This window comes from Equus asinus, chromosome 16, assembly GCF_041296235.1.
Source record: "Equus asinus isolate D_3611 breed Donkey chromosome 16, EquAss-T2T_v2, whole genome shotgun sequence".
Lineage (NCBI taxonomy): Eukaryota > Metazoa > Chordata > Mammalia > Perissodactyla > Equidae > Equus > Equus asinus.
Window position 1 is genome coordinate 40,313,847 of NC_091805.1, and position 27,841 is coordinate 40,341,687.

General features: G+C 41.7%; 1 protein-coding gene across 9 annotated transcripts in view; it reads left to right on the top strand.

The window, feature by feature from the left end:
- NTNG1 (netrin G1) overlaps positions 1-27,218 on the top strand; it is a 311,502-nt gene extending 284,284 nt beyond the window's left edge. For all 9 annotated transcript variants that reach the window (XM_070486944.1, XM_070486947.1, XM_070486948.1 and 6 more), the window contains one exon: positions 25,978-27,218. In XM_070486944.1, the coding sequence (XP_070343045.1) occupies positions 25,978-26,207 (230 nt within the window). In that variant the 3' untranslated portion in view covers positions 26,208-27,218. The remainder of the gene's footprint in view (positions 1-25,977) is intronic.
- Positions 27,219-27,841: the final 623 nt, after the last annotated feature.

The window sequence follows — 27,841 nt, forward strand, 5'->3', positions numbered from 1 at the left end:
AGTGAATTTATTTCTCAGACTCAACAACTAGTCCACCCATGCTCACCTGGAACAAGCAGGTGCTGCTCTCAGGTTCCCAGCTCACAAGTTTGATACTTCGATGCATGCAGTGGAGAGGCACTGCTGTAATGTATGAACACTGTGGAGAGACAGCATCTGCATATTCACATGGGCCTAGGATGTTAAGAGAAAGAACGGGCTGTCATTCAAAAGATGCCAATCATGCAATTCAAGCCAAAAATGCTGTGTCTTTTCCCACCGAAAAATCACCCAGACTAGTCATGAAAATATTTTCTGACCAATTCCTCAAGCCTGTCAAAAATTCAAATAAATAGACATCAAACTGTGGCCCAATTAGTAGACCATATGTCACTTCAAAATACCCCAAAGAAGGAAACAGCGTACATAAACAGCTACCAGTTGTTTAGTCACTGGATCATATATGACAAAAGAGATTGTCGTGTTCCAATATCATCACCCTGGCAAGCACTTTGCATCGTCTTATTTAATCTTCACAGCATCCGTAAGATATTGCTTTCTGCGCTTTACAGATAAGGAAACGACGACATGGAGTGGTGAAATGAATTATCTAAGGTCACAAAATTAGAAGAGAGAAGAATGAGGTTCAAACCCAGCTCACACCAATGTATATTCATTGTTCAGGTGCTGTACGCAGAGCGGTGAGCTGCAGCAGCTCAGTGGTGAGTCTTATTGGGAAGCCAGGGAGAGAAGGGAGATGTAATGAGGAAGACTCGAACATCAGACACTTGCATGATGATTTTTGGAAGCCAGTATACTAAGTCGTTATTCACAGTGTTGTCCATTAGCCTAGTGTGGCAGTTCCCAGGATCAAATGAAACGGAATGTTGGATGCTGGAAACAGGAAAGTACCCATCTTCTCTAAAGCAACAGGCTTATTCTTCAACAGCTGTGTTAATGCTTGTGAAAAGTAATGCATGCCTGATTCACGCTAGGGCCCAATATTCTCAGCCAGGCAGGCAACTACAAAGTGGCTGTGCCGTGCAGCGGTGTGGTGAAATGGAGAGTAACTGCTGTTGCGCTGCAGCCATTCCTGTGAAATGAGGTGACAGCACTGGATGGCGGGGCAAGGACAATCCGTGGACAAGCCTTTATTACAGTAGCAACTCTCCTGATGTCATGTCAATACTACATGGTCAGGCTCCCTCTGTTGCCCTGGAGACAGGAATGGCAGGAATTCTCTTCATCATCTAATCATTAGCTGCTGATGGCAGACACACTGTCTCAGCTCTCGTGTCCTGTGCCCGTCATCCTTTCTGGAAGAGTGTATGAGGAGAAGTGAAGATGGCTACCTATAGTAGCTGCAAATGCTATAAATAGAATCTTTGAAAACATGGGTAAGTGTCACAGAACAGTCCCCAGTGAGGTTCACTTTCTGGAAAGATGCACCCATTTCTAGAAGGGATAAGAATATTCCCCAGGCCATAACCCAGTGACCCATCATAATGGGAGACAGACCATTTCCTCTTAAAATCTGAAACCATCTTCTGAACAGGGAGATGAGCAATGAAGGACAAAGGAAATGAAACAGGGTGGCGGAAGGCATCCTGGAATCACTTGAAGCTTTAATTGGAGTGAATGGATCTGCTTACAGTAAGTAGTAAGGCAATAGGGTGGCCCACAGGAAGCCTTGATGCCCTCTGTGGGCTGGTCTGTTAGGTCATAGGTTCATTTGGCTGTGAGCTTCCTGGGTTTAACAAAGTGAAAGCACCAAGCAGGTGTCTCTATCCCCGCTTTCAAACTTTAGGAGAGTGGGATTCGGACACAATGGGCACAAGCAAGTTCTCCCTCACCCAGACTGGCTTTGGAATCTGTTGTAGGTCCACGTCTAATCCGGGGGACCCTGATAGCATAGGATCACTCTCAGTCAAGTGAATCAGCCAAACCTGTCTGAGAGCTCCCACCAGAAGCAAGTGGACCCACCAAGGGGCCCAGCCCACTTGCTTACTGGGATGCCTAGCTGGATTCTGGAATAGCCTTTGATGTGGCTGAAGATACCACACTGCTCTTCCTTTAATCCTTACTCCCAAAATTGATTCAAGTATCTGGTACAACCAGGAAACCCTATCATCCAGAGTTAGAGGTTTCATTTGATTTTATATTGATCTGCGAATACCTTTGTCTGGCTACACATTGCAACGCTATTGCTTACATACATGATGCAAGACTTTAGTGCCCCAGTTGGATGACATTTGTGCTCTGATGTACCCATTAGCTGTCAGAAACTCTACCATGACACCATTCTCCGTAAGACCACACTGGAATGCTAGGTCTCAGGTCCATGGAATTACACATTTGGAGTATTGTGTCATATAACTCAATGTACAGATGAATTAATAATTCTTCTGCAGAAATTCTACATACAACACCATCCATACATTTAAGAAATGACTTCCTTTTTGTTCTGTCATGAATCTAATTACTGGCACATCTAAGTTTTATTATTTGAAGAAAATACAAATCTCAAGCCTTAGGCTTGTGTGGCTATCGTAATCCTTTTTGTGCTGCTTTAGATGTGTACACATAGAATTGTTCTAGCATTTTCTCCTCCATTAGAAAAGCGTTCTTGGAGAGAAATAAAGGCCAGCAGGCAGCATCCAAATTGGAAGGAAACACCATACACCTATCACTCAGCTTATTTTCCAATGTGAATTTCTGGTTCTTTTGGTACCAAATTCCCAATCCAAGACTTTAACTACAAAGAGCAGCACATATTCGGAAAAGTCTGGAAGCAACGTGTTCTAATTCCATTTGCACATTTCACACTTACCCCTGTGCCTGGCACTCCACTCTCAGTGCTGTAGAGACATAGATATGAGCTCTCATCTAAAGTGGTTACATTGAATGTGCTATGCTCAACTAACAGACAACTTGGCAATATTGTTTTGTGTCGTGTTTAATTATGACATACATGTGTCTATCAGATATTCATGTAATGTTCTAAAAGGCAAATAGGTATTTTGCTTTGGGGTTTATCTAACAATAATTTATTTTTTATTAAGTTTTTTGTAAGAAGAAAATTGCAGCATTCTTTTATAAATATTACAGTCTGAATCATACATAAGCTGCCAGAGTAAATTATTTATATAGTAGACTTATGAGTTCATAGTGAGAGGATGTGTTCACCTCCTAAAGTATTAGAAAATTATGATTCTAATAGTTTGCTGTAATATCTAAGAAGCAGAACATTCATGTCTTGGCTTTTTTTGTTATGAGTAGTGTAAGGGTATTTTTCTGAAGACTTTTTTTTTTCATTTATATGTCCCAGACTCATTAGTTAGAGATATGAGAAAATGAGCCCATCCTCAGGATGGTATGTTTTTATCCAGAATATTCGAGGAAAAGGCTCAGTTTCCCATTAAAAGTTCATCTCATTTGCTTTAATAGCCCAAATGCAGATATATTCAATTCCGACATGTTCTCATCTTAAAGTTTGGGAGTGTTATCCACCATATGTTTAATGTCAAATATTAAAAAACACAGCACAATAAAAAACTAGTTCAAATCCCCTTACTTTCAATCTATTAGTCAGATTAATGGAGATGACACATTAGTTGCACTGCTACCACTCTCTTGCGGCAATCTGCTAAAATTAGGAGCTGCCAATCTGGGGGAAGCAAAAGAACTCTCTATCATTTTAAATTTAACTTCAGCCTACTCTGAAGCCATTAGAGACGATTAAAGGAGATCTCTAGCCATTATATTCAGCCCAGTAGTCTTAAAGTTCAAAAGGTAAAAAGTACTTTTGCCATAAATAAACTGAGAGGCAAAATTATTTTCAATGAAGTTCCAATTTCAGTGAAAATAAAGTAGGTAATTACATTGGTTATTACCGAGGTCACTGCCTTCACTGACTACCTGGCTTAAAACTAAAAACTAGGTCTCATTTGTGACATGGACAAAAATGAGCAAAGTGTCCACAGCTTCCTTTTTAAAGACCTGCAAATTCAGTTAATTCACATATTAACAGTCTTCATGAAACAATTACTGAAAAACTTGCCTGATGGCCTTTTTGAAGCTGAACAACCCAGGAAGTAAGTAAGCATGTAATGTCTTACCATTGTCATTGCTATAGTTACAGTTTTCCATATGCTTGATCCTTGCGTAATATTTTTACAGGCCGAAAACTAGTGGGTCAAATGTATCATTTCAATTTCCATGGTTTTTCTACATATGGAATTGTATTTGTTGGATGTAAACTTCATTTTCAAGTTGGAAATGTTGTAGTTTAATTTTTCTCTAATTGTTTTTCTACTTCTCACAATCAGACAGCATCAAAACAGTTTAGGAAGTTGGACGAATGCTATTTTAAAGTCTTTTTCAGTGCATGTTCTTCATTTTATTTATTTATTATTAATCTCTTTTACCTCTGAAAAGTATAATTTTTGGATTTTTATATAGCATTGGTTTGCACTGTCTGTTACTACCTGAAGTGTATCAAGGAGAAAAAAGAGAAATTCGTTGTTTTTTTCTTTGGCAACTTTGCAAAGACTTAGAAACAGTGTTCAAGAAGAGAGAAATAGAAATTGCACTAATTTAGTTTGAGTTGTAAACCTAGGAGAACTTTCTTCCTTTATCCTTTGTGAAACGCAGGGTCTGCTGTGCTGTCTTTTGTTTTCCTACCGCGGAGGCCACTAGCTTCAGTTTATGCTCTTCATTCCGCCTCAAAATAAAATGCATACTTTCTGAGGATCCCATTCTCCGCATTCCTTGCTGTTAGACCGTCTTTGAAAATACCCTCGCCATATACATAGATGTCTGCCTAAAAAAAGGAAAGGGAAGGTGAGGGCAGGAGCAAGGCAGGAGTAGAAAATAAGTCACCAAGAGAAAAAACTGTATTTTCAATTTGAGGTTATTTCTGTTCAGTCAAGTCTTTTGAAATTATTCGCAGTAAAGATTAGTGATTCCTTACAGGTAGGGGTAGGCCTGGCATCCCCACTAGTTCCTCCTGACAAAATCCATTAGGCATTGATGCTTGCAGGAAGCCAGCAGGGGAGAGTTTGTTAAAAACACCTTGGGAAGGGAGCACTTTAACCAAGAGCCTGGCACAAAGGAGCTGTTCCAACAGACGGTTTGGGAATGTTGAAGAAAAGTGTTCATAGCAGCATTTTCAGACACAGCCAACCGGGTGCTCTCAGAGCAAATTATTTGCTTGTGGATTTACCAGTGGGAGATTTTAAATCACAAATCAGTATCCCTTCTCCCCAACTGGCCAGATATACACTGAGGGAGTGCAAATGAATTGATGAGTTAAAGGGCAATTGTGGCTCATCTTTTCTGATTTCCCTCTTTGTTCTTTTCTGTTTCTTGAGAACATTGAAAGTAGAAAACAATTCGCTTTGCCAGGAGAGAAAGCCCTCAAAAAACAGTTCTCGGCACAATGACTGTGCAGGCTGAGAGGCATCTCAGAGTCACAGATGGCTAGTCCTGGTTCTTGTAGTGACACTCATCTCATGCCCCAGTGCCATGCAGCTAAGCTGTGCCCCTGCACAGGGCCGGGCTGACAGTTCGCCGTGAGCGCACCCTCGGGTCATTAGCAGCCTTTCTTACCGTGACGTCACTTTCGGCTCTTTTTACTCAGAAAGAGGTGAGCTGGTCATATTTTATCAGGCAGGGCAGATTTTACAATTTGGAATAACTTTGGCAATTAAATCTCACCAAGAAATTCAATAGTTCCTGTTTGGGATAAGAAATTACTTCCTCTATGGCCCATGGTTTAATATTGACTTCCTAAGAATATTTATATTCCTAGCATCTTAGCTACACCGCTGGGGGAAAAGGCAGTTCTGTTGAAATAATAGCTGTAATTATTTGATAGGTTCTTTTTTTGACAGCAGTACATCCTTCAGCTTTCACTTTTATACCAAACTAGAAATTAGGGGGAACTTGGCTGTGGAAACCAATGCTGGAAACTGTCCATCCGTCACAAGGAATGATCCTTTCTCGGAGGGGAATTTTCTGCTGGATTGCCAAGCGCATAATATTCCCCCGGAGCGAGGCTGCATAAAACAATACTGCTGTGACACATCCATGATATGTAACTCTAGAGGGTCTGGCAGCCCAATGCACTGGGGTGCTAATTGTGTTCTATAGTTATCATCGCGTCTTAAAGCCCAGAAGGTCAGAAGAGTTTATCTAATCCTGGGGTAGAAGAGCAATTAAAATCCATCCCAGCCAGGAAAGTTTCCGGGAAATCCATTATACCTGCTCTATTTTTAGGCCTATAAAGGAAGGATGCTGAGTGAAACAAGCCATAGAAGCCTTCAGTTTATTCAATAAATGTATATTGAGCATGAATTCCATGCCAGGCGCTGTTCTGGATACTGAGGATGAGGTGGTAAGAAGATAAACAGAGATCCCGCTCTCAAGAGCTCACGTGCTGATGGGGGCCCGGTGGGAAACAAGTAAAGGAATAAACCAGTGAGTGGAGGCCACTTTAGGTCAGTAGTCAGCAAAGGCCTTTCTAAGAAGGTAATACTTCAGCTGAGAGCCTAATGTCAAGGAACAGCCCACCGTGGAAAGTTCTGGAAGATGAGTATTCAGGGCAGAGAAAACACCTCCTGCAAAAGCCAGAAGGCAGGAAGGAGCTCGGCCAGTTCAGAAAGTGGAAAGAAACAGGTGTGGCTGGAGCATGGTGAGTAAGATGAGGTAGGAGAGGGAGCTAGACTGGCGCCAGATCACTGATCTTGAAGACCAGGACAAGATTTTAAGTGCAATAAACATTAAGCAAGAGAGTGGTATGATATGGGGGCCTTAAATTTAAAAGCAGTAATTCTGGCTGCTGTGCGGCCAATGGATTGTGGAGGGGACAAGTAGGGGAGGGCAAGATTGGAACTAACAAGACCACAGTAGTCCGGGGGAGAGGTGTTAGTGGCTTGGACTAGGTTGGGAGCAAAGCATGTAATGAAAATGGATGAATTCAGGACTGTGCCTGCCTTTGCTGAGAAACTCAGTATTAATTCTAAATTTTGAGGTGGTCTGCAACAGAGATGTGCTTTCTCTGTTTTCTATTGCCCTCTCTACATGGATGCCACGTAATTGATTAGTACTTGATTCTGTTTGGTAGAGAAGGAAGCAGAAGGGCAAAAGTAGTAGCAGTCACAGCATTCCAGCATTTGGACGTAGAGCATAGCAATCAGACAGAATAACAAAGTGATTAAGCCCACAGAACTCGGTGGGACCGCAGGCTCTGCCACCACTACCTGTGTGACCTTAGACAGCTTATTTGCCTTCTGAGTCTTGGTTTTTAAATCTATAAAACTGTTGGGATACGAGTACCTACTTTACAAGATTGTTAAGATGATTAAATAAGTTAATGCATGAAAAGCACTTAGAATAATGCCTGGTACAGACTAAGACCTCAATAAATAAATAAATGTTAGCTTTTGTTATTATTATTCTGAATAATAATAATGGGAGTTTGACTGGAATCCCCCCAAAAGTGACACATTTAATGACATATCAACATGCACTTTTCCTTTTAGTTACCAAACAGGAAGAGAGACTGTGTGGGAAATTCTTTTACTTTTTTTTTTTTTTTTTTTTGAATCTCTTTAAGAAGAAATAACATTTAAGAAGCTCTTGCTACTTGCCAGGTGTTTTGTAGACAATTGTATCTCATTTAGACTTCTCTGTAATTAATATAGTTGCCATTTACTGGTAAGCTTTTTATAGTCTGTATCCATTTTCATCTTCAAATTACCCTACTGGGAAAACATGTCGTGCCTGTTGTACAGATGTGGAAGCTGAGGTTCAGGAAGGTTCCTTGCCTGCCAAGGTCCCACAGCTAGTGAGTTGGGAGCCAAGATTTGACCCAGATCTGTATGACTTCACAGCCTTTGCTCTTTTTAAAGAGTGGTTTAGAGAGAAACTATACCAGGCCACTTCCTCTTGTCTCAGATCCATCATCAAACAGACCAAGAAACTAGGTTTCTCTCCTCCCTTCCCCCATGCCAACTCAGTTCTTCATTTGCGCTTTCACTGATTTCTAATCAAGAATGTTCTGAGCTTGATTCCTAGCCTGGGTAGCATGTATTGATAATGCATTTTGATGTCATTAGGCAAGTACCCATCATTAACATGAATTTGTTACGTGCGTCTTAGGAAAATTAACTGATGAAGGTGGGAAATCACTGAAAATTCTTTACTTTTTCACGTGGTTATTCAATCTTTTCCCATTATTCTCACATTATTGCTCTTGGCAATTGAGTTAAGGATCTATTGATGTTAGCATTGTAAAATAAATCTATATCATGTAGTTTATAACTTGGTCATACAAATTCATTTATCTTGAAATTTTGGCATGATTCCTCTTTACTGACTGAATTTTTATAAACTTTCCTCTTATTAGTTATGTAGTCCTAGAAAAAATAACATGCAATTTCAGTTCGTGGTACCTTTATTTGTTTTTTACACTTGTTCCCACAAAATAAAATTGATGAATTTAAAATAGCAAGTGAATAATCCATATTGCTAATTAAAACATTTTTAATTATTTATGCGTTAGATCAAAAGAAAGTCTAAACGTTCTCATCAGAAAATTGTCAAGGACCAAAAAGTACTTGCGTTTTGTAAGATGTTTCTCAAACACTTTGCCACCTGGTGCATACAAAAGTTCTGATTGTGTCCTTAGGACTCACTTCTGTGTGTTTGTTAATTTATAGTCCTTATCCTTTCTTCCCATCATCAGTAACCCTGAAAGTTGCCAAATGCCCTCAATACAGGGAAAACGCACCATATTCATTTTTAGATACATTTCTATTTTGATGAATTTGGGAGATTTTGTGCTATTTTGAAGTCATATATTTTCTTCCTAGAATATTAAAAAAAGGCTTCTAATCCTTATTTTGCAAATATGAAAGCAGTTAGTGGCAACAGAGTGACAGCTTCACTATTCAAGTTTGAAGTAAGAGCCTTGCCCTCAACTTAATATCTCTTGAGTTGTGAGTTTCTTCCCCTCTGCTTAACATAAGCGGGGGAAATCAGCTTTACACACGCAAAAAACCTCCGTGATCCACTTCCTGCCCTTGTGGGTCTTTTCTTCCTTTGCAGTCTGTGAATAAACGCCCCTGCTTTGTCTTGTTAGAGCCAGGCCAGCCAGAGGCTAGCCTTTAGACTAGAGCATTTAAAGAGTGTGAGTAGATTTGACAGGCCTGGAGGTTTATAGATTTATAAGCAGCAACATCATTAGCACAAAGGAATTGCCTGATTGAACAGGTCTGAAACCTGCTTAAAACAGATCCTAATAGGCTGGAATGATATTCAAAAGATTTAACTGGTTTAGGGACATGTGGTGTAAAAAGCAAGCCCCACATGGAAATGAGTGGCTTGGACACAAATGAAAGGTCTAATGCGGCCCAGGTAGCAGGAACCCGGGAAAAGCAGGGTGAACGGGAGCAAAGAGCTTTAGATTAAGCAGGAGGCCTACATGGAACAACTGGCACAAAACAATGAGAACCAGGAAGATAAAACCAGATAAAGGACCCTTGTGGGATCACACAGCGTACCAAGCAGCACATCCAGGGACAAGAAACGTGTTTGTTTGAGTCACAGGACAAGTCTGAGTGGGAATGTGTGGAACACAGGAGCCTGTTCACCCTTCTGCACTTTTTATGGGGAGTCCTTGAGATTCATTCATCCTTCTGATCCTTGGAGTAAAATAGCCTAGAGAGAAGCTAAATCCAAGATACAGTTTTTGTTTTAAGACTTTGAAGGTTTTAAACTTTAAATGTGATCCATACCCCCAAACAAACAGAGCTGAGACAGCCCCCAGAAGGACAGGCACGCGTCTCTGGATAGGTTTATGTGGGTATTTCTCTCCTGGTCGACCTAACCCCACATATGCCCTCCTTCCCAGTCCTCCTTGCCCCTCTCTCTCTCGCTGTCCTTCTCCCACAACAAAAGAAACAGAAACAAAAGGTGTTCAAAACTACTAGGTTAAGGGACTTTTGAGAAATCACTACTTGGAGTCGGTAATGAAGCTCAGCTCAGTTTCAATTATATCCTCAGGAATGATTTTAATTCTTCCACGATCTTAGGAATGCAGAAATCACTTGAAAAAAACATCATGAACCGTCTCCTGTTATGTGCCAGAAAATAAAATGGATGCTCAGAATACAAAGATAAAATAGACGTCTGAGAATACAAAGATAAGAGATGTCTACTGCCCTCCAGAAGTAATGCTTGTAGACTGCCCGCTGTGCGCAGAGCACCAGGCTGCCAGTGAGGACAATGAAAAGACATACAAGACAGCGCCCTGCCCGCCACTGGCTTATCTTTTCCTTGAGAAGACAAGAAATGCACGCGGAAAAGGAGTGTTCGTTGAAGGTTTTGAGGAGTCAAGTAAAACTTAACGTTTACTGAAGGACTTTATGTCTTAATTGCCTTATATGTATTGATTCATTTAATCTACATAACAGTCCTATGAGGTGGATACTAGATATTAAATTATCTCCATTTTTATGAATGAAACAAAGATGGGTTAAGTGATTTACATGAGACTACCCAGCTCGTATTTGGTGGAACCAAGATTGAAGTCCAGCCTGTCCAAAGTAAATCTACATTTATATCTCTGTCTAGATCTAGAGCATCTGGGGCTCCAAAGGCAGGACCAGTGTCTGAAGGCTGGCATAGTCAGAGCAATCTTCTGGTGGGGGTTGACCCTCAGCTGGACCTTCAAGGATGGGTGAGGAGTTGAGGGATGGACACACCAGGAACAGAGGCACCGCCTTGGGTGCCAGCATGTGGCAGTCAAGGACATGAGGGCAGCATGGACCGTTGGTGCTTTGGGGTCAGAGAGGCCTAAATTCTAGTCCTGCCTCTGCTGTTCAGTCGCTGGTGGGGCTTGGGTAGGATCCAGAGGTTTCCCATAAAAGGGGAGTAATAATAATAGCAATAATAGTAATAGTAATAATAATGCCTATCCTGCCAGGTTAGTGGAACTATTCTTCAAGATAACATACGTAAAAGTGTGCAGCCTCTTAATTATAATTCAGTTTAATTTTGTGTGTGTGTGTGTGTGTGTTTAAGACAATGAGTCGATTAACCAGGAGTAGAAAGTTTATGTTGGGAAGTAAAAGCAGAAAATGGGGAGATTCTGATCACATTGTGGGGGATCCTGACTACAGAATTATCCAATTAGCAGTGGGGAGCCATTGAAGGTTGTGAGTGAGAGAAGGAGTGAGAGAGGTATTGTGAAAACACTTTGTAAGAAAACTCAGTCTGGCAACAGCACTCCTGTGCAATTTGATTTAGGAGAAGGAGAATAAACACAGTGGGAAGGTATTTTAGAAGTAGAAAGGAAGCAATGCATAGGGAATATGTGATTTTTTCTATAAAATTCATTTATTAATTCACTCAAAAATACTCAGATGTTCATTGAATACGGTCTGGTACCAGTCACTGTTCTAGGCTTTGTGCGTACAGCAAAGAACAAAACAGTCAAAATCCTTGTCTTCACAAAATCTCTATTCTACAATAATGCCTGATTAGTATAAAAGTACATATATTCAAAAATAAGAATAAGAGGGGCCAGCCCAGTGGCACAGTGGTTAAGTTCACACGCTCCACTTTGGGGGCCCAGGGTTCGCAGGTTCAGATCCTGGGCTCAGACCTAGCAGTGTTCATCAAGCCATGCTGTGGTGGCCTCCCACATACAAAATAGAGGAAGATTGGCACAGATGTTAGCTCAACGACAGTCTTCCTCATCAAAATAAATAAATAAGAATAAGAGATGTCAAAGAAAGTGAAATGTGTTAGAACAAGATATTTTCAAAGCACGTCGTGTGATTTCTCTTTAACCAGCCCACCCAAATCTTATTCACCCCTGCTTAATCTAACCTTGGTACGCCTTAATCTGCTTCAAAGAGCAGCGCTAGCACATTTTCACTGGGTTTTAAATAATGTTCCAGCCTCCCAATTGTATCCAAACCAATTCATTTTTTTTTCCTTTCTGTTGCTGGATCTGAAAGCCCCAGAAGGCACAGCTTCCACACAGTGCTTGCCAGCCTCTTGATTTTGGTCTAACTAGCCCGCCTCTCTCTGGAGACACAACAGCCTTGCTCTGCTTAGGAGAAGCCTTAAGACGCCCTTCTCTGTACCTGCAATGACTTCATTTCCCCCTTTTCAGGTCATCTGCTGTGTGGATTTGTTCTCGTTCCTACACCTTTTTCTTAACCAATTAAGAAAGAGTTCCTTCGGATGTTAAGACAGGACTCTGAGTACGTCTTCCTTCTGCCTCATGTTTGAAGTTTAGTTTTAGTAAAAGTTATGTTGCAAAGAATTACTTAACATTACTCCTGAGCTGGTCTAGCATCCCTCTCTTTACTCAAACATTTTCTTCAATAAGGGCTTTTGTCTGTTTTTCCCTTCATTAAAGAAAAATGAACAATAGATCTTCTTTTCAGTAAGATAAGCAGTTGTTTTTTTGTGTAAGGAGCAGTAGGAGTGAAAGATGATTTTTTTTCCAAATCAACAAGTATTTATTAAGCACCAAAGAAGCTAGAAATTATTTTTTTTAAAGATTTTATTTTTTCCTTTTTTCTCCCAAAAGCCCCCCGGTACATAGTTGTATATTCTTTGTTGTGGGTCCTTCTAGTTGTGGCATGTGGGACACCGCCTCAGCGTGGTTTGATGAGCAGTGCCATGTCTGCGCCCAGGATTTGAACCAATGAAACACTGGGTCGCCTGCAGCGGAGCACGCAAACTTAACCACTCGGCCACGCGGCCAGCCCCTAGAAATTATTTTTTGAAGAAGAAAAAGATTAGCCCTGAGCTCACATCCACTGTCTACCCTCCTTTTTATTTTTCCTGAGGAAGATTGGCCCTGAGCTACCATCCATGCCCATCTGCCTCTACTTTATATGTGGGATGCCTGCCACAACATGGCTTGGTAAGTCGTGTGTAGGTCCACACCCAGGATCTGAACCAGCGAACCCCGGGCCACCGAAGCAGAGCGCACAAACTTAACCACTGTGCCACCATGCCAGCCCCTAGGAATTATTAATGATGAAAGTGAACTAGAAGACAGAAGGGCATATACTATGTGAAGTTACACTAGCTAATGAGACGTAAATACATGAGCTTATAAAACTAAGCACCATTTCTGTGGCTCTTCCAGTCTGTCTCTTCGTTGCAGGACTTTGAGCAGTGCCTGGTACTTAGAAGGCACTTAATAATAACCATGGAGTTGAAAGATCTCCCACACTCATAACAGCCCTGAGAAATGGCCTCTGTTATAGATGAAGAGAAATCGAGGCTCAGAAATCCAGACTGGAGAGCTTGAGCGGTGATGTCAGTATTTGAACCCAGACTTTTGGACAACACCACTGTCGACAATTAAATACTAAATTTTGCAGCTCAAATTTTGAGCGTCTCAGGAATTTCTCGGTGGGAAAGGACAATATGAGCTGCAATGGTCAGCACCGACTTTATCGAAAAGGTATGCTTATGACTTGTCTGTCATTGTAACCCCTTTGTCCTTTCCTAACCTCGCTAATGTATTTTATATTTTAGATCACTTCAATGGTTGGTCCCCAGTGCAGCAGCAAATACATTTTTGAAAATTAGCAGTCATTTTTACTTGGGGCCCGGCATCCCTAAATGACTCATGTCATCATTTTGCACATTCTCTTGATTCCATAATGTTGTTTTCCTCACCTTGAATTTATTGACACCAATTCATTTTGCCTTGACATTGGCATTAACAGGGAAATGGCTTTGTTTCATCCTGACATTATAAAATCACCTCCCAAGACTTGGTTTGACATTGTCGGGAGGTGGTTCTGGTGACAGCAAGGCCACAGCAGACAAGAGTGAATTACAGTGATTCCCAGGAAAAAAAAAATCATTAAGAAAAGTTACTGCTGTGTGATTTCAGTAGCTATTTTTCACACTTAAATATCCCTGCTGTTTAAAAATCCTAAGAGGGCTTGGACTGTATTTAGAACATTCCTGCCAAGTATATATAGGAGAAATTAAGTCTCTAAGGAGACATTTTGCCATAGCTCGACAAACAGGAGCCTCAAATTATATTTTAGCTTTACAAAGTGCTCAAAGGCATTGAAATTCTGTCTCAGAAAAAAAAAAAAAATCCACGCTTGTGAATTAATGACACAATTATCTCCTTTCAGCCACAGATACTTGGATTTCTTAATGCTGAATATCAAAGGCCCGTAGTATTGCCCTACCACCTACTGAGAATGGGGAACGTTTTATAGATTTGTCTTCACACTGAATGGGACTGTATGGATTGTCTTTCACAATTCCCCATCATTTCAAAGAACCCCAAATCCTTTTACTTGCATTCTTCCACGTGCCCGTGATGGTCTCTCACCTCCATCCCAGCCCCATGTAGAACACTTCCAACTGGATTTTCCTTTAGCTCATGTTCCAAATTTAACTAGTCCCCTTCTAGTTAAAAAAAAAAGTCACTAAGTTCCTTCAGGACCATATTTTTTCACCTTCATATTACCCACAATGCCAAGATTATAATAAGAGGTGGTACCTTTTGCCTAATGAACAATGAAGGGAATGCTTCTGATCTCTTAGCTTCCCTGGCCACTCTTGCTCCTTCCCCTACAGCAGCCATAAATTGTATCATTGAACGAGGAAATCCAAAACAGGTCACCATTCTCTTCCAGCTCACGTCCTCCATTATGAGAGCAGGTGTGGGAAGCCCTGACAAATCAGGGTATACAAGCTGAGCTGGGGGTGGAAGCTGCCCAGCAACTTTTCCACACATCCTTAGGTAGCTTCTTCTCCCACCCCTGCCCAATATCTCACTCCTCCCTTCAAGACCCCACCTCACCTCCGCTGCCTCATGCTCAGCAGACGGCCTCACCTCCTACCCCACGGAAACTAAAATGAGGCCATCCTCCTCTTTCTGCTCCCCAACCTGTGAGCTTTCTAGCCATCTGTATTGATATCTATCTATCTACTAATAATAGATACATATCTACCATTCAGAAAGAGGCAGCGAACAAAAGACAAATTTTATTTATTTGCTTAATAAATATTTATTGGGTCTCTGTTTGGTGACAGGGACAGTGCTCTAGAGCCACAATGAACAGGTCACAGATGTGGGGCAAACATGGACACATGTAGCAGGCATGAGTCGCCTACCAACTCAAGAGGCATGAAATATGTTTTCTTGAAGTTAAGTGAAATCTGACTGGGAGCTCCTCTACTGGAAAGGTGATGGGAAATTCAATCGCAGCCATCGCTGTGGCTTGATCTTCAAGGGTAGAAATGTCCACTCCTTTTGCATCAGTCTACACTAGTTAACAACGACATGGCCCTCCGGCTGCGCATCCCTTTAGCTCAGGAGGCTCTGCTGGGTCCACCCTCCCCTGAGGCTATGTATAGTCTTTGGCAAGACAAGGGATCCCAGTGTCTAGGGCCTTCTGATAATTATGGGATCATGTAGGAACTCTTGTGTCTTTTCTGAGATAATTTTTGTAGACATTTAAGATAAGTGGTAGAGGGGCCCCACCGGTGGCGCAGTGGTTAAGTTCACACATTCCGCTTCTCAGCAGCCTGGGGTTCATCGGTTTGGATCCCGGGTGCAGACATGGCACCGCTTGTCAAAAGCCATGCTGTGGTAGGCGTCCCACGTATAAAGTAGAGGAAGATGGGCATACATGTTAGCTCAGGGCCAGTCTTCCTCAGCAAAAAGAAGGATTGGCAGTAGTTAGCTCAGGGCTAATCTTCCTCAAAAAACAAGATAATTGGTAGTATGACTAGATATATATATGTTAATAACACAAATACCGAAAAATGGCAAAATTTGGTCACATGTTTATTTCTCAAATGAATTACCTTTATTATTTCAGTGAAAGATATTTTTATTTTCTCAAGTAACAACAATTCCTTTTATTAACATTTTTAATATCTTAAAAGGACTATATATTTATTCTAGGGGATTTGGAAGGAGGGAAAAGTGTAAAGATGAAAGTGAGAATCACTAAAATCGCCCACACTCCTACCAGTCAGAGGTAAACACTAGTCACAGTGTGGTACAATTTGTTCCAGTACTTTTTCCAAGGTTTGTATTCCATAAGGTACATGTGAACGTATATGTCCATACTTAGGGGAATCATACTGGTCAAACACCTGACATAAGGTCATGTACTTTGAGACAGTGGTTTATACCCTGATGTGTGTTGCTGTTGTGTGTGACTGCGCTTCCCAGTGAACACCATCTTTCACCTTGGGCAACAGAGTAGAGGTTGCATCTTTTTATTAAACTAGACAAGTGCGTTTTCTGATACCAGATGAGAAACTATGATTTCTCAGCACTGTTTTTATGAGCACCTTGCCTGTGTCTGTGTCTAAAGGTGTTGACCTAAATAGGATTTCAATACATCATTAATGATCGCTTTGGGACAGGTGCCCAGCCTCCGGCTTGTGGGATTCTCAGTGAATTAATTCCTTCTCAACACCAGCAAAGGCTTTTTTCAGGTTGCAACAGCTGAAGACTTTGGGAGTGTCTGGACAGTGCCTCTTGCTCTGCTCTGGAGTCACCTCTTTCACACTAGCTGGGTTACTGCTTACTGCCGACATAGGCTCCTTCCAATGAACGTGGTTTTTCAATAATGTTTTGAGTAGCGTTTCCTTTTATCGGACAAGAGCAAGTGTCACTCTCATAATTGCTGTTTTGATTTAGACGAATAAGAACAGAATGGCTGCTCTCTAAAGTCAGAACTTCCTGTACTGGATCCCAGACATGTATGACCACCCAGCTGACAGCTTCCACATTGTTCCCCTTATGCTCTGCTCCTTGACCTCATTACACTGAAACAAAGTAGACTGGATGCTGTGACATAGGGATCATGCCAGCAGTACCTCTGTCCCCAGAAGGATACAGACACAGACAGGGGCGTAGGGTGAGAGGAGGAAAACAAGGAGGTTTCTACTTGATGGCTCCCAGGTTTCAGCCTAGATACTGTTTGCCTCTGTACTCACCCCCCACCTCAGCACTGCAGAGGCTAAAGCTGGGCTATGGGGCAGAGTTCTCCACTCTGAAAACGCACCTTATGTACTCTGACTGGTACAGGAGAATGCACACTGAATGAGAGTATACAAGTCACGTTTGAGAAAACGGGCACTGCCAGTCCAGGCTGACCTTGCAAGGCTTTGTGGAGTATGCAGCAGCTGAATTCAAATATTCAGGAATCGCATGTTTGACCCCACACTGTCTCAACATTCACACCCACAGAGGACATAGACAGATGCTGTCTTTGAGAGAGGACATTTGCTTCCTTTGTCACCTCAAGTACCTTGAATTAGGTAGGTAGTGATGAATTCATCATTATGGCGGAGGGAGGAATAAACACCTCGCTCCTCCACCGTGGCCTTCTAGCTTTAGTGGGGAGTGGGAAGGTATTGAACAGTAACAAAATATACGTAGGTGGCGTTTCATATTTTTTAAAGCACCTCCACATAATTCATCTTGAGGATCCCAACAAGTGTGAGGTGGGCGAATAGGACAAGTGTTATTATCCTGGCTTTAGAAGTGAGGAAAGAGAGGCATAAAGAGGTTAAATGATTTTCCCAAGTTCACTCAGCCCATTAACCACAGAAACCAGACCTGAATCCCAAGCTCTTCACCTAATGCTCTTCAGACCGCCGCATGCTTTTAGTGCACGTGAGGAGAAAAACTATCCCTGTTCCCTGGGGCGCCAGGGAAGACTGGCAGGCAACACCGATCAAGCAGAAACAGCCCCTGAGTCATCACCAGCATGGGTAATGTTGCAGAAGAAGTCCAATTGTTATCGCCTGTTTGATCAAGAAAGAGGAGAATTCCTCACCCTTTGCCTTTTAAGATGATAGACTCTCCATGAAAAATATTCATGCAAATCATAAAGCTCAAGAGAATTTTCAAACTACCTACTTAGACTCTTTCTCTAACTTTATAGCTGTCACTAGAATTTAAGCTCCACAGAAGCCGCTGCAGTGTCCACTTGGCTCACACTTTGTGCCCACCATCTAGAACAGTGCCTGGTTGGATGATGGATGGATGAATGGATGGATGTCGCTAAGTGATTTCACGATATGTCCGAGGCCTTACAGCAAAGTGATGGCTAGTCAGAACTAGAACTCGGGTTTCACGACTCTGAATGTTTTGTCCACTGCCCCATACCACCAATCATGGCCAGACGTAAGTGAGAAAAGATGGGGAAAATGCAGGTAGTGTACCCAGAATTCCCAAAAAAGGCCATTAGACAACAGTCCATAAAGTTTCTTCCATACCCCAGGAGCTGACCTGTAGGCTCTGTTTTATGTCTTACATCTCACAACCTAGCAACACGCCACCGAGGCTGAATGCATGGGTCATAATCGCAGCTCTTCATCTCCCTGCCACAACCCCTCAAATGCCTAAATCAGAACTGAAAGTTGCGCGCGTGCCTTTGTTACTAGCCAGTTTGGTGGAGGTTATTTACTCTTTGACGTCTCTGTGAAAAGGACCGAAACAATTTGGAACATCTTTCCCTCAGCAATCCTAGGCTTGCTTCAGGTGGTGAAGGTGGAGGTCACTTTATTAATATAACCATCGAGGAAGGCTGTCATGGTAACGCATTGCACTGATTCCTTGAAGTGCAGCAGACAAAGCCAAAAAGAGAAACTTTCAAGTCTATAAATACAGACCCGGTATTGCTCAAGCATAGCAGCTCGCTGACAGCGTGAACCTCAATGTATAGCTTTGAACAAGACCCAAACAGAGAAAAGAACACTTCCCTTTGGTAATGTAATAGATCATCATGATCATAACGAGAACAAGTGACCCTTCAAGTCTCCAAAGAAAAGAAGAATCGAAAAAGTAGCAGCACTGGGTCCTGGCTGGTGCCTTCTATGAGCATATGGGATCCCTCTCTAGGTCTGCGTTTCCATTCCTTCCAGAAAGGATTAAGAGAGGGAAAAGGAATCAAGGTCTCATAATTCACATTTTGACAATAGATTGCAGTTGGGAAAAGGAAATGTATATGACAATCAAGAAATCTGCAAAAAAGAAGTTAAAGAATTGAACAATTCACCTACATCCCTGTAACTCTCACTAGCCAAGCTAGAGGAAGAAGAAAAAGAAGTGAAGGAGGGAGGAAGAAATTCTGTCACCGTGAAAGTTCTGAGTGTTTTTATAAACTGGTAGCAATGTAGGAGCTTCTTTATCTGCTGTTGTGGCTTGCTTACTGAAGCTGTGATCAGAGCTGTTATAACACCTTGCTGACTTCAGTCTTTTCACCAGGATTCCACACTTCATCTTTTACCCACATAACTCTGTTTGGGTCTAACATTAATATATAATTTTATCTCTCAAGGGCCACAGATTATCTTGGTCACTCCATTTGAAAGCATTCCTAATATTGAAACATCAGGGAGTGATAGGTTATATGGTGTGCCATTGGACTCACTATAAATGAATTATTTTTATCAATAGCAAAATGATCTTTTAGAATGTAGTCAAGCTATTACCAAACTAATATTAGCTTTTCCTGTATTCAAGGATCATATTTTATCGTGATAAAAAGAATTGTGTCTAGCAAATAACAATTTGCATCCAATACTGGATCAAGTGTCGTATCAGGAGTTTAAAAATAAACTTTCACTGGTGCCAGCCCAGTGGCAAAGTGGTTAAGTTCACGTGCTCTGCTTCTGCAGCCCAGGGTTCGCCAGTTTGGATCCGGACGCAGACCTATGCACCAGTTATCAAGCCATGCTATGGCAGGCGTCCCACATATAAAGTAGGGGAAGATGGGCACGGATGTTAGCTCAGAGCCAGTCTTCCTCAGCAAAAAGAGGAGGATTGGCGGCGAATGTTAGCTCAGGGCTAATCTTCCTCAAAAAAAAAAAAAAGAGAGGAAGATTGGCAACAGACGTTATCTTCCTCACCAAAAAGACAGTAAAATAAAAAAAATTTTTAAACACTCAACATGCACTGTTTACTGAGATAGCATATGCTTAGATTGTCAATAACAATGAAGGAAGAATTGGGATATGCTTAACATAAATACTTCACAAAATAAAGTCAGAGTTTTCAGTTTTAGGAAAATCTACACCAAAGGGCCCCAAGTAAAGAGAGTGGTAACTTCAAGGTGCATGTTGTATAGAAGCGCTCAATCGGATTTTTAATCTGCAATGACATGCAAGATGAAATGTAGATAATGCCAGGATTGTAAATGGGAGTTTATCCTCATGCCAGTTCTCTCAACTGGTGACGGACACCTGAAAGCTTATGTTGAGAGGAGTTCTGGAGTTCAGTGCAAGAGAGTGCCATGATTAAGTAGCTAGATCTTCTGCAGAGAGGAAGAGGAAATACACAACGTATTTGCCATTCCCAACCTAGACCTTTGATATTTTGGGTTATATTTTATGTATTTTGGGTATATTTTATGAGCTGATTTGTATTTGGAGCTACGTCAGAATGTGGTAGAATGCTAGGTGATGTGATATTTAATGCTATCAGCAAAGACCTCTGCCTAGTCTCAATGCACTTTGAAAGCAGAGCAGCTGGCCAGGACAACTGAAAATCTACTGAGGATCTACAGAAGAGTTATTTATACTGTCTCGAGGAGCATAGAATGTGCACCGTGCAACACCATTTACTGCGTTTCTCCTGACTCTTCTTCTCGAGGTGAAGAGCAGGAATCCGTAGATTGGGAGACCTAGATTCTAGCTCTGGTTCTGCCCTAAAATGCTTTCAGTTCACTCATCTAGAGCTTATCTAGATAGTTTCTGAAGTTTCCTCGAGCTCCGATTTTACTGTTTCTATCAGAGCAAGGTAGAACAAGTTATGTGACAAGGGTGATTTGGGTTCCTCTCTTATCCTTTAATTGTGAGCAGTACTGAAGAGTCTGTTTTAGGCCCTGCTCTCCTGTGTTTGTTCCCCCAAGAAGATAATCCACTTTTATATTTCAGCTTCAAGTACCTACAGTCACCTCCGACTCCCACGGCTCTGCACCTGAAAACTCACTGTCTCTCTGATCTAGAATCGCCAAGGTGTCTTCATTCTCCTTTCACCAGTATACATAAGGACGACTGCTCATCTTCAGGGCCATGGCTGACACCCTGAGCCAGGCCTTCATCATTTTACCACCAACGTTAATTGAAGAGTAATTCTTTACTGTGGGGGGGCTGTCTTGCACACTGCAGGATATTTAGCATCTCTGGCTTCTACCCACTAGAGGCCAGTAGCATGCCCTCCCCCAAGGTGTGACAACCAAACACATCTCCAAACACTCTCAAATGTCCCCTGGGAGACAAAACCACTACTTTTGACTGACAACCAAAGACCTCTATTAAATGTTAATTCCTCAAATTTCTCCAATCCTTTTCCTAATTATTCCAAAATCCCTTCCATCAGATTCAATCAAGAACGTGCAATACTTATTTTGCATATTTCCTTTACTCAACTCCAAGTCCCCTTCGTCTCACACTCTTCCAGTCTGTCTGTTTATTCCTAGATACAGTCAAACACAGCAGGAAGGCTTCTATGATTGCTTTTATACTGCGTTTTGTTGGTGTTTTTTCTTCTCAGCATCCTTCATGGTCTGTCTTTCTCTTCCTATGGCTTAAATGCTGATAGTTTTCAGCTTTCTATCTACAGTCTTCATTTCTATTTAATCTATATTCTACCAGATTAAGATCTTCTATTCCTTTCACTTCACTGTTTGTAACAATGACCACTACCACCCCTTCTCCAAATCTGTATCTCCAGCATGGCTGACCTCTCGAACCCTTAACCAGTTTCTCCAACTAATAACAAGACCCCTCCAGAAGAGCCTATAGACCCCCTCAAAGTCAAAGTCAATAGGTCCAGAAAAATTTCTCTTTCTTCTCTGACCAAACTCTTCCCGCAATCTTCCTTTCTTAATAAATTACATTATGATGCATCCAAATACCAAAATCAGGAACCTGAGAATCTCTCTTACCCATTTCAAATAACCTGTCTCCAAATCTGTCCCTCTCTCTCTCCCCACTGCTCTAATCCACACCAAGCCCATTCTATTGAAGTATCCGCTCTCCTTGACTCCAGTCTGTGCTTTCCCTGGACTAACCTCACCTTTTTCTTTCTCTCCTTTAAAACATCACCCTCCTTACAGGTTTCTGACAGCTTCCCATTGCCTGTTATCCAAACTCTGTAGTATGTTATGTAAAACCTTCACAACCAGGCCACAGCTTACCCTTCTAGTCTCCATTTTTCCCTGTGCACATCCAGCATTCTAGCCACACCAGTCCATTCATCATTTACTAATGTGTCCCATGCATCTCTCACTCAGGCTCCAGTCAGAAACCTGAAACCACACTAGGCATTTCAACCGAGAGAATTTATTAAAGGAAATGGTTAAACAGGTGTTTTAGAATTTAAAAATGAGAATAGGACAATGAAGTAACTCAGAGATAGTAACTGTGTAAGCAGGGAGCAGCTATCACTCTTGGACTCAGCGATTACAGAAAAGAGGATGGGGTTATTAGAAACTAGAAGTTTGGAGGGGAGATCCCACAGATCTTGGACCTGCATCTCTGAGGAGGGGTAATACCTGGCTGCTGCTCATACCTCCAAAATGCTGGGCAGGGGCCCCTTGGAGCTGAGGCTCAAACCTCTAGGGAAGGAATCCTGCCAGGTTGGTGCAGGAACCTATAAGGGTGAGATGAAGCTGGTTCTGAATAAAGCTGAGCACTGGAACCAAATGCTGCTGTTGGGATGAAGGGCCATTTCTGGGGCAATACTGTTAGGAAGAGCCATCAAACAGGAAAAAGGAAATCTCTTCTTCCTTCCTCCTACTGTCTCCACTCCCTCCAGTGCTCCTTGTTGGTAGAACCCAGGAGACAACTTGTAGGGTTCCAGCCTTAACATCAGAACAGTGGGTTTAGAATTGAGAGACAATTGCTTAATAACCAGCGCAATGTACTTTCATGTCTCCCTGCCTTTACCCGGACAGTTTCCCCACCTATAATGCTCTTTCTACCCATATCTGCCTGATGCACACCATTGTTCAAATACAACCTCCTTTCTATAATCTTCTCTAATCTTCCCCTAAATAATTATTTACACCAGCACCTGAGTTCCCCTAGCAGTTTGCAAATGCTTCCTTTATAGTGTTTTTTTATATTGTATCATAATTATTTCTGTATATATTTGTTTATTTGTTTGTTTTCTGCCAAACTGTGAGCTCCTTTAGGGCTGGTAGAGTTATAACCATACAGTCTAGCAGGGTGCCTGGCACACAACAGACATTGTTTGAGCTGGATGTATTTGATAAAGGCATTCTAATGAAATTCAGGTTAGATCATTTCTTGTATATATTTTATCTTCCCAGCCAGACTTGAACTCCATAAGAGCAGAGATCATGCTTTATATTTCTTGTTTTCTTCATGATGTTTAGTACAAGGTTTCATATGCTGAAGAAGAGCTCAATGATATTGGTTAACCACCTAGTTTATTCACTAAGCACCACAAGTTTGGTTCAAAATGACATGAAGATGGAGCATAAATTTATGAATAGCAGGTAAGCTCCGTAGTTAGGTTTAAATGTGCTTCTAGTACATGATTCCAACAGAGTCCTGTGCGTATGGTGAAGTTCTGTATTTACTGAACAGCACAATCAAGGTACCGAATGTAATACATCTCATAGTGAATTCTAAAGTAATGAAATATATTCTAGGTTTCATTTTTTCTGTTCATCTCTTACAGAAAATATCTTCCCCCAGTTCATGAGATTATTAATCCTGGGTCACATCTGTTCCTTGTATATTTATTAAATTTCTCCCAATCATCAACATCAACTAGTAGATTATTTAAATGTAGGAAAGATACTGAATTTTAACTTAGTCACCAGCTTCTCGAAAAAAAGAAACCTCTGTTGAACAACTGATTTACATTCAGGTCCAAGAAAAAGAAAAATAGCTTTTTTTTTTTAAGGGGAGTGATATTTAATTAACTATTGATTTCTTCTCAATTATTCAAGGCAAGCAATTATCGATATTGATGGAACAGATATTTCCCTCCCTCTAGTGTCCAAGTGAAGGGAAATATTCCATTCAGCAATCTGCTGCCTGGACCAAGAGATGCTGACAATCTTTAACTTTAAGTGGAAACAGTTATTTGGATCTGTTTAGTCCATGTTGCCCCAATTAAACAGATATTTCCTGAAGTGTAAGCAAAACAAAATCCCGAAAACCGATGGATGCTTTCTGAATTCACAACCAAACAAAAGAGGCCTTTTGTCAGTTTTGACCATGAGCTTAACTATTCTCCACTTGCAGACTTTGTCTCACAGGTCCAGGTCTTAACATTTTTCACATGACTCCTAAAATACTATAATTTGGGTCTAATATTCATGATTTCTTAGCCACCCAATGACAGGAAGCTTATATCATCATGAGAACCCCTGGAACACTACCTTGTATATCAATATTCTGAGCCTGAAGGATTTAGTAGGCCTTTATAGTCACTTCTGACATTTACAGATAGCCGGCATGGGTACATTTGAAAATTAGACTAAGATGTTACGCAACTGTGTTAGAGGCTGCTGAGGAATTGTTGTGGAAGGTGGTAAAACAGGGCCTTGTGTAGGGCACTTTGTTAGTAACTCTGTGAGCATCCACCGTCTTTTCTCAGCTCATTTGCACACAGAGCATTAGCATGTTTGTGTGTAAGAAGCTTCTTTTGAAGGTGACATGACTATTGAACATGATTAATGGACAAAGCAACATTCTCCATTGAATTATTACTTGGGAGATGGGGGTTATTTTTTTTAATGACTTGCACTTGATAGGAATAATAAGTGCATGTGTGTGTGTGTGTGTGTATGTTTAATTCATGTAGTACCCCTCGGGAAATTTGACCATGACATTTTTTAAAAAATGAAAAATATTATAATTTATAAAAGTACTTTTTCTGCTCTGCCCCACCCCCTTCCAGAGCGGCTCTATATATTAAGTGCTTAAGCAGCGTATGTGCTGAGAAGTGTTCTTGGCTCCTTTACTCTTTGTTGTTTTAACTTCCCGGGGTTCTATTTAACATTCTGCTAAATCAGTGAAACCTTGATTATCTAAAAGAAGAAGAGACACGGAATTAATGAGGATAACCACAGAATTTTGAAGAAATAAGAAATTATTAGAGATGAAAGTTACATGACAAGGACTGTGAATGAATTTTACTATCTGGAATTGCTTGCTTGATTTGTGCAAACTGATTCCATTAATTGATGGACACAGTGAAATTTTGGTAATCAGGGTTTCACACCAGTGCATTTATTATTATCCCCAGAAATCAAGGTAACCTTGGACTCTACTTCCCATATTTACAAGGTGATAAATATCCTAAGAGGCTGTCGGGGCAAATGTGACCGCTCTTCCGCACACTCCTCCCATGAGACAGCTTTCTCTCTTCCGATCTGGCTGCTGCCTGCTGGAGCATGCTGCCTGCCCGAGTCCCATCCCCTCCCTCATCCCGCTTCTCTGCATGCAGCGGCAGGACTCCCCTGCAGGGAGAATGGCCCGCGCCTTAGAGGTTCTTGGTCATTGTAGCAATATGCTTTGCATCTTAGTTACCATTCATTTGGCTTCAAAGCTCTGCGTTCTTGTATCAGGCACTTGTCCTTCAAAAACCCTGGAGATCACAACAGGTCTCAGTTCCATGAAGAGAAGATACTGCCAAACTCCGAGTATTACATTACTTTGTATTCGATAGCCTGAAATGGACAATGATAATATCCAAGATTGCAGCAAAAATCTATATGAAAGGGACTAATAAGATAAAAACAAAGGCAGCAAACTACATTTGTTTGGAAATCGGAGTCACATGCTTAGTTTGTGGAGGGGAGGGGGAAGCGCAAAATCGATGGAGATTTTTTTAAAGCTGAAAACATGATGTACCAGATGAACTTAAATTGATTCTGCTTCTCCTCCCTGCCCCCCCCAATCCTCCCCCTCGTTCTGCAGCGAATGTCTGCGACAACGAGCTCCTGCACTGCCAGAACGGAGGGACATGCCACAACAACGTGCGCTGCCTGTGCCCGGCCGCATACACGGGCATCCTGTGCGAGAAGCTGCGGTGCGAGGAGGCGGGCAGCTGCGGCTCCGACTCGGGCCAGGGGGCGGCCCCGCGAGGCTCCCCGGCGCTGCTGCTGCTGACCGCTCTGCTGGGGACAGCCAGCCCCCTGGTGTTCTAGGCGTCGCATCCAGCCACCAGACGGGCCTGTGCCATGGGGAAACCAACACCACCCAAGCATTTGCTGCTAACATAGGAAACGCACACTCAGACACCCCCACTCAAACACAGTGTACAAACTAAGAAGGCCTAATTGAACTAAGCCATATTTATCAGCCGTGGACAGCACATCCGAGTCAAGACTGTTAATTTCTGACTCCAGAGGAGTTGGCAGCTGTTGCTATCACTGCAGATCACTTTGCCAGCTGCAGAGCTTATTGCCGATGGGAAAGGCTGTGACAGCCCCCCAAACAGGAAAGACGAAAAACAAATCAACCGACCTAAAAACATTTGCTACTCTCGCGTGGTGCGCCCCAGCACCACTCGGCCCAGTGTGTGGACCAACCAAATAGAAGCATTCTTTGCTGGCAGTGCATTGTGGGTATAAGGAAATCTGTTACAAGCTGCCATATTGGCCTGCTTCAGTCCCTGAATCCCTTCCAACCTGTGCTTTAGTGAACGTTGCTCTGTAACCCTTGTTGGTTGAAAGATTTCTTTGTCTGATGTTAGTAATGCACATGTGTAACAGCCCCTCCGAAAGCTCAAGCCAGTCATACCCCATATATCTTAGCAGCACTGAGTCATCCCAGTGCGGGCACACATCCACTGTCCAAGAGTGGCTATAGGAAAAGAGAAAGTGTATCTATCCTTTTGTATTCAAATGAAGTTATTTTTCTTGAAATACTGTAATATGTAGATTTTTTGTATTCTTGCCAATTTGTGTTACCAGACAATCTGTTAATGTATCTAATTCGAATCAGCAAAGACTGACAATTTTATTTTGTCCTCTTCTGTTCTGTTTTGTTTCATTGTGCAGAGATTTCTCTGTAAGGGCAACGAACGTGCTGGCATCAAAGAATATCAGTTTACATATATAACAAGTGTAATAAGATTCCACCAAAGGACATTCTAAGTGTTTTCTTGTTGCTTTAACACTGGAAGATTTAAAGAATAAAAATTCCTGCATAAACGATTTCAGGAATTTGTATTGCAATTTCTTAAGATGAAAGGAGCAGCCACCAAGCCGTTCCACACTCACTTTACTGATTTCTATGTGGACTGAATACATTCAGCTGACGAATTTAGTACCCAGGAAGACGGATTGATGTTCACTAGCTTGGACAACGTCTGCAAAATGTGAGACTATTTCCACTTGGGAAAAATTATAACAGCAAAAAAAAAAAAAAGAAATCTAAGTGATTGCCAAGATTATGCCAAAGCCTGTTGGCAGAGTATTAAGAGACTTTTATTTTTAAGTCATGCTATTTTCACAGATTGATGTGATCATGTGACTCTAGGGATGCTGATCTATGTATCTTTCCAAATACAGTGTTTACATGGAGTATCATAAGAGGCAGCCTGGGGACCCAGGAAAATCACAGGGAAATTGAGTGATTAGCAATTTGACTTTGAATATATTAAGACTAAGTATTTAGAGGAAATATCAAAACATACAGCAGCAAGTAGACATAACTGCTGTTCCCAAGAATAAAGTTTGTTTTAAGTACCGCCCAAGGTGTAGTAAATTCTTGTTTCTGCCTTTTATTAGGCCAATGACTGTGCAAGACAGCAAGGGGAGGGGGTCGGGGGGAGGAC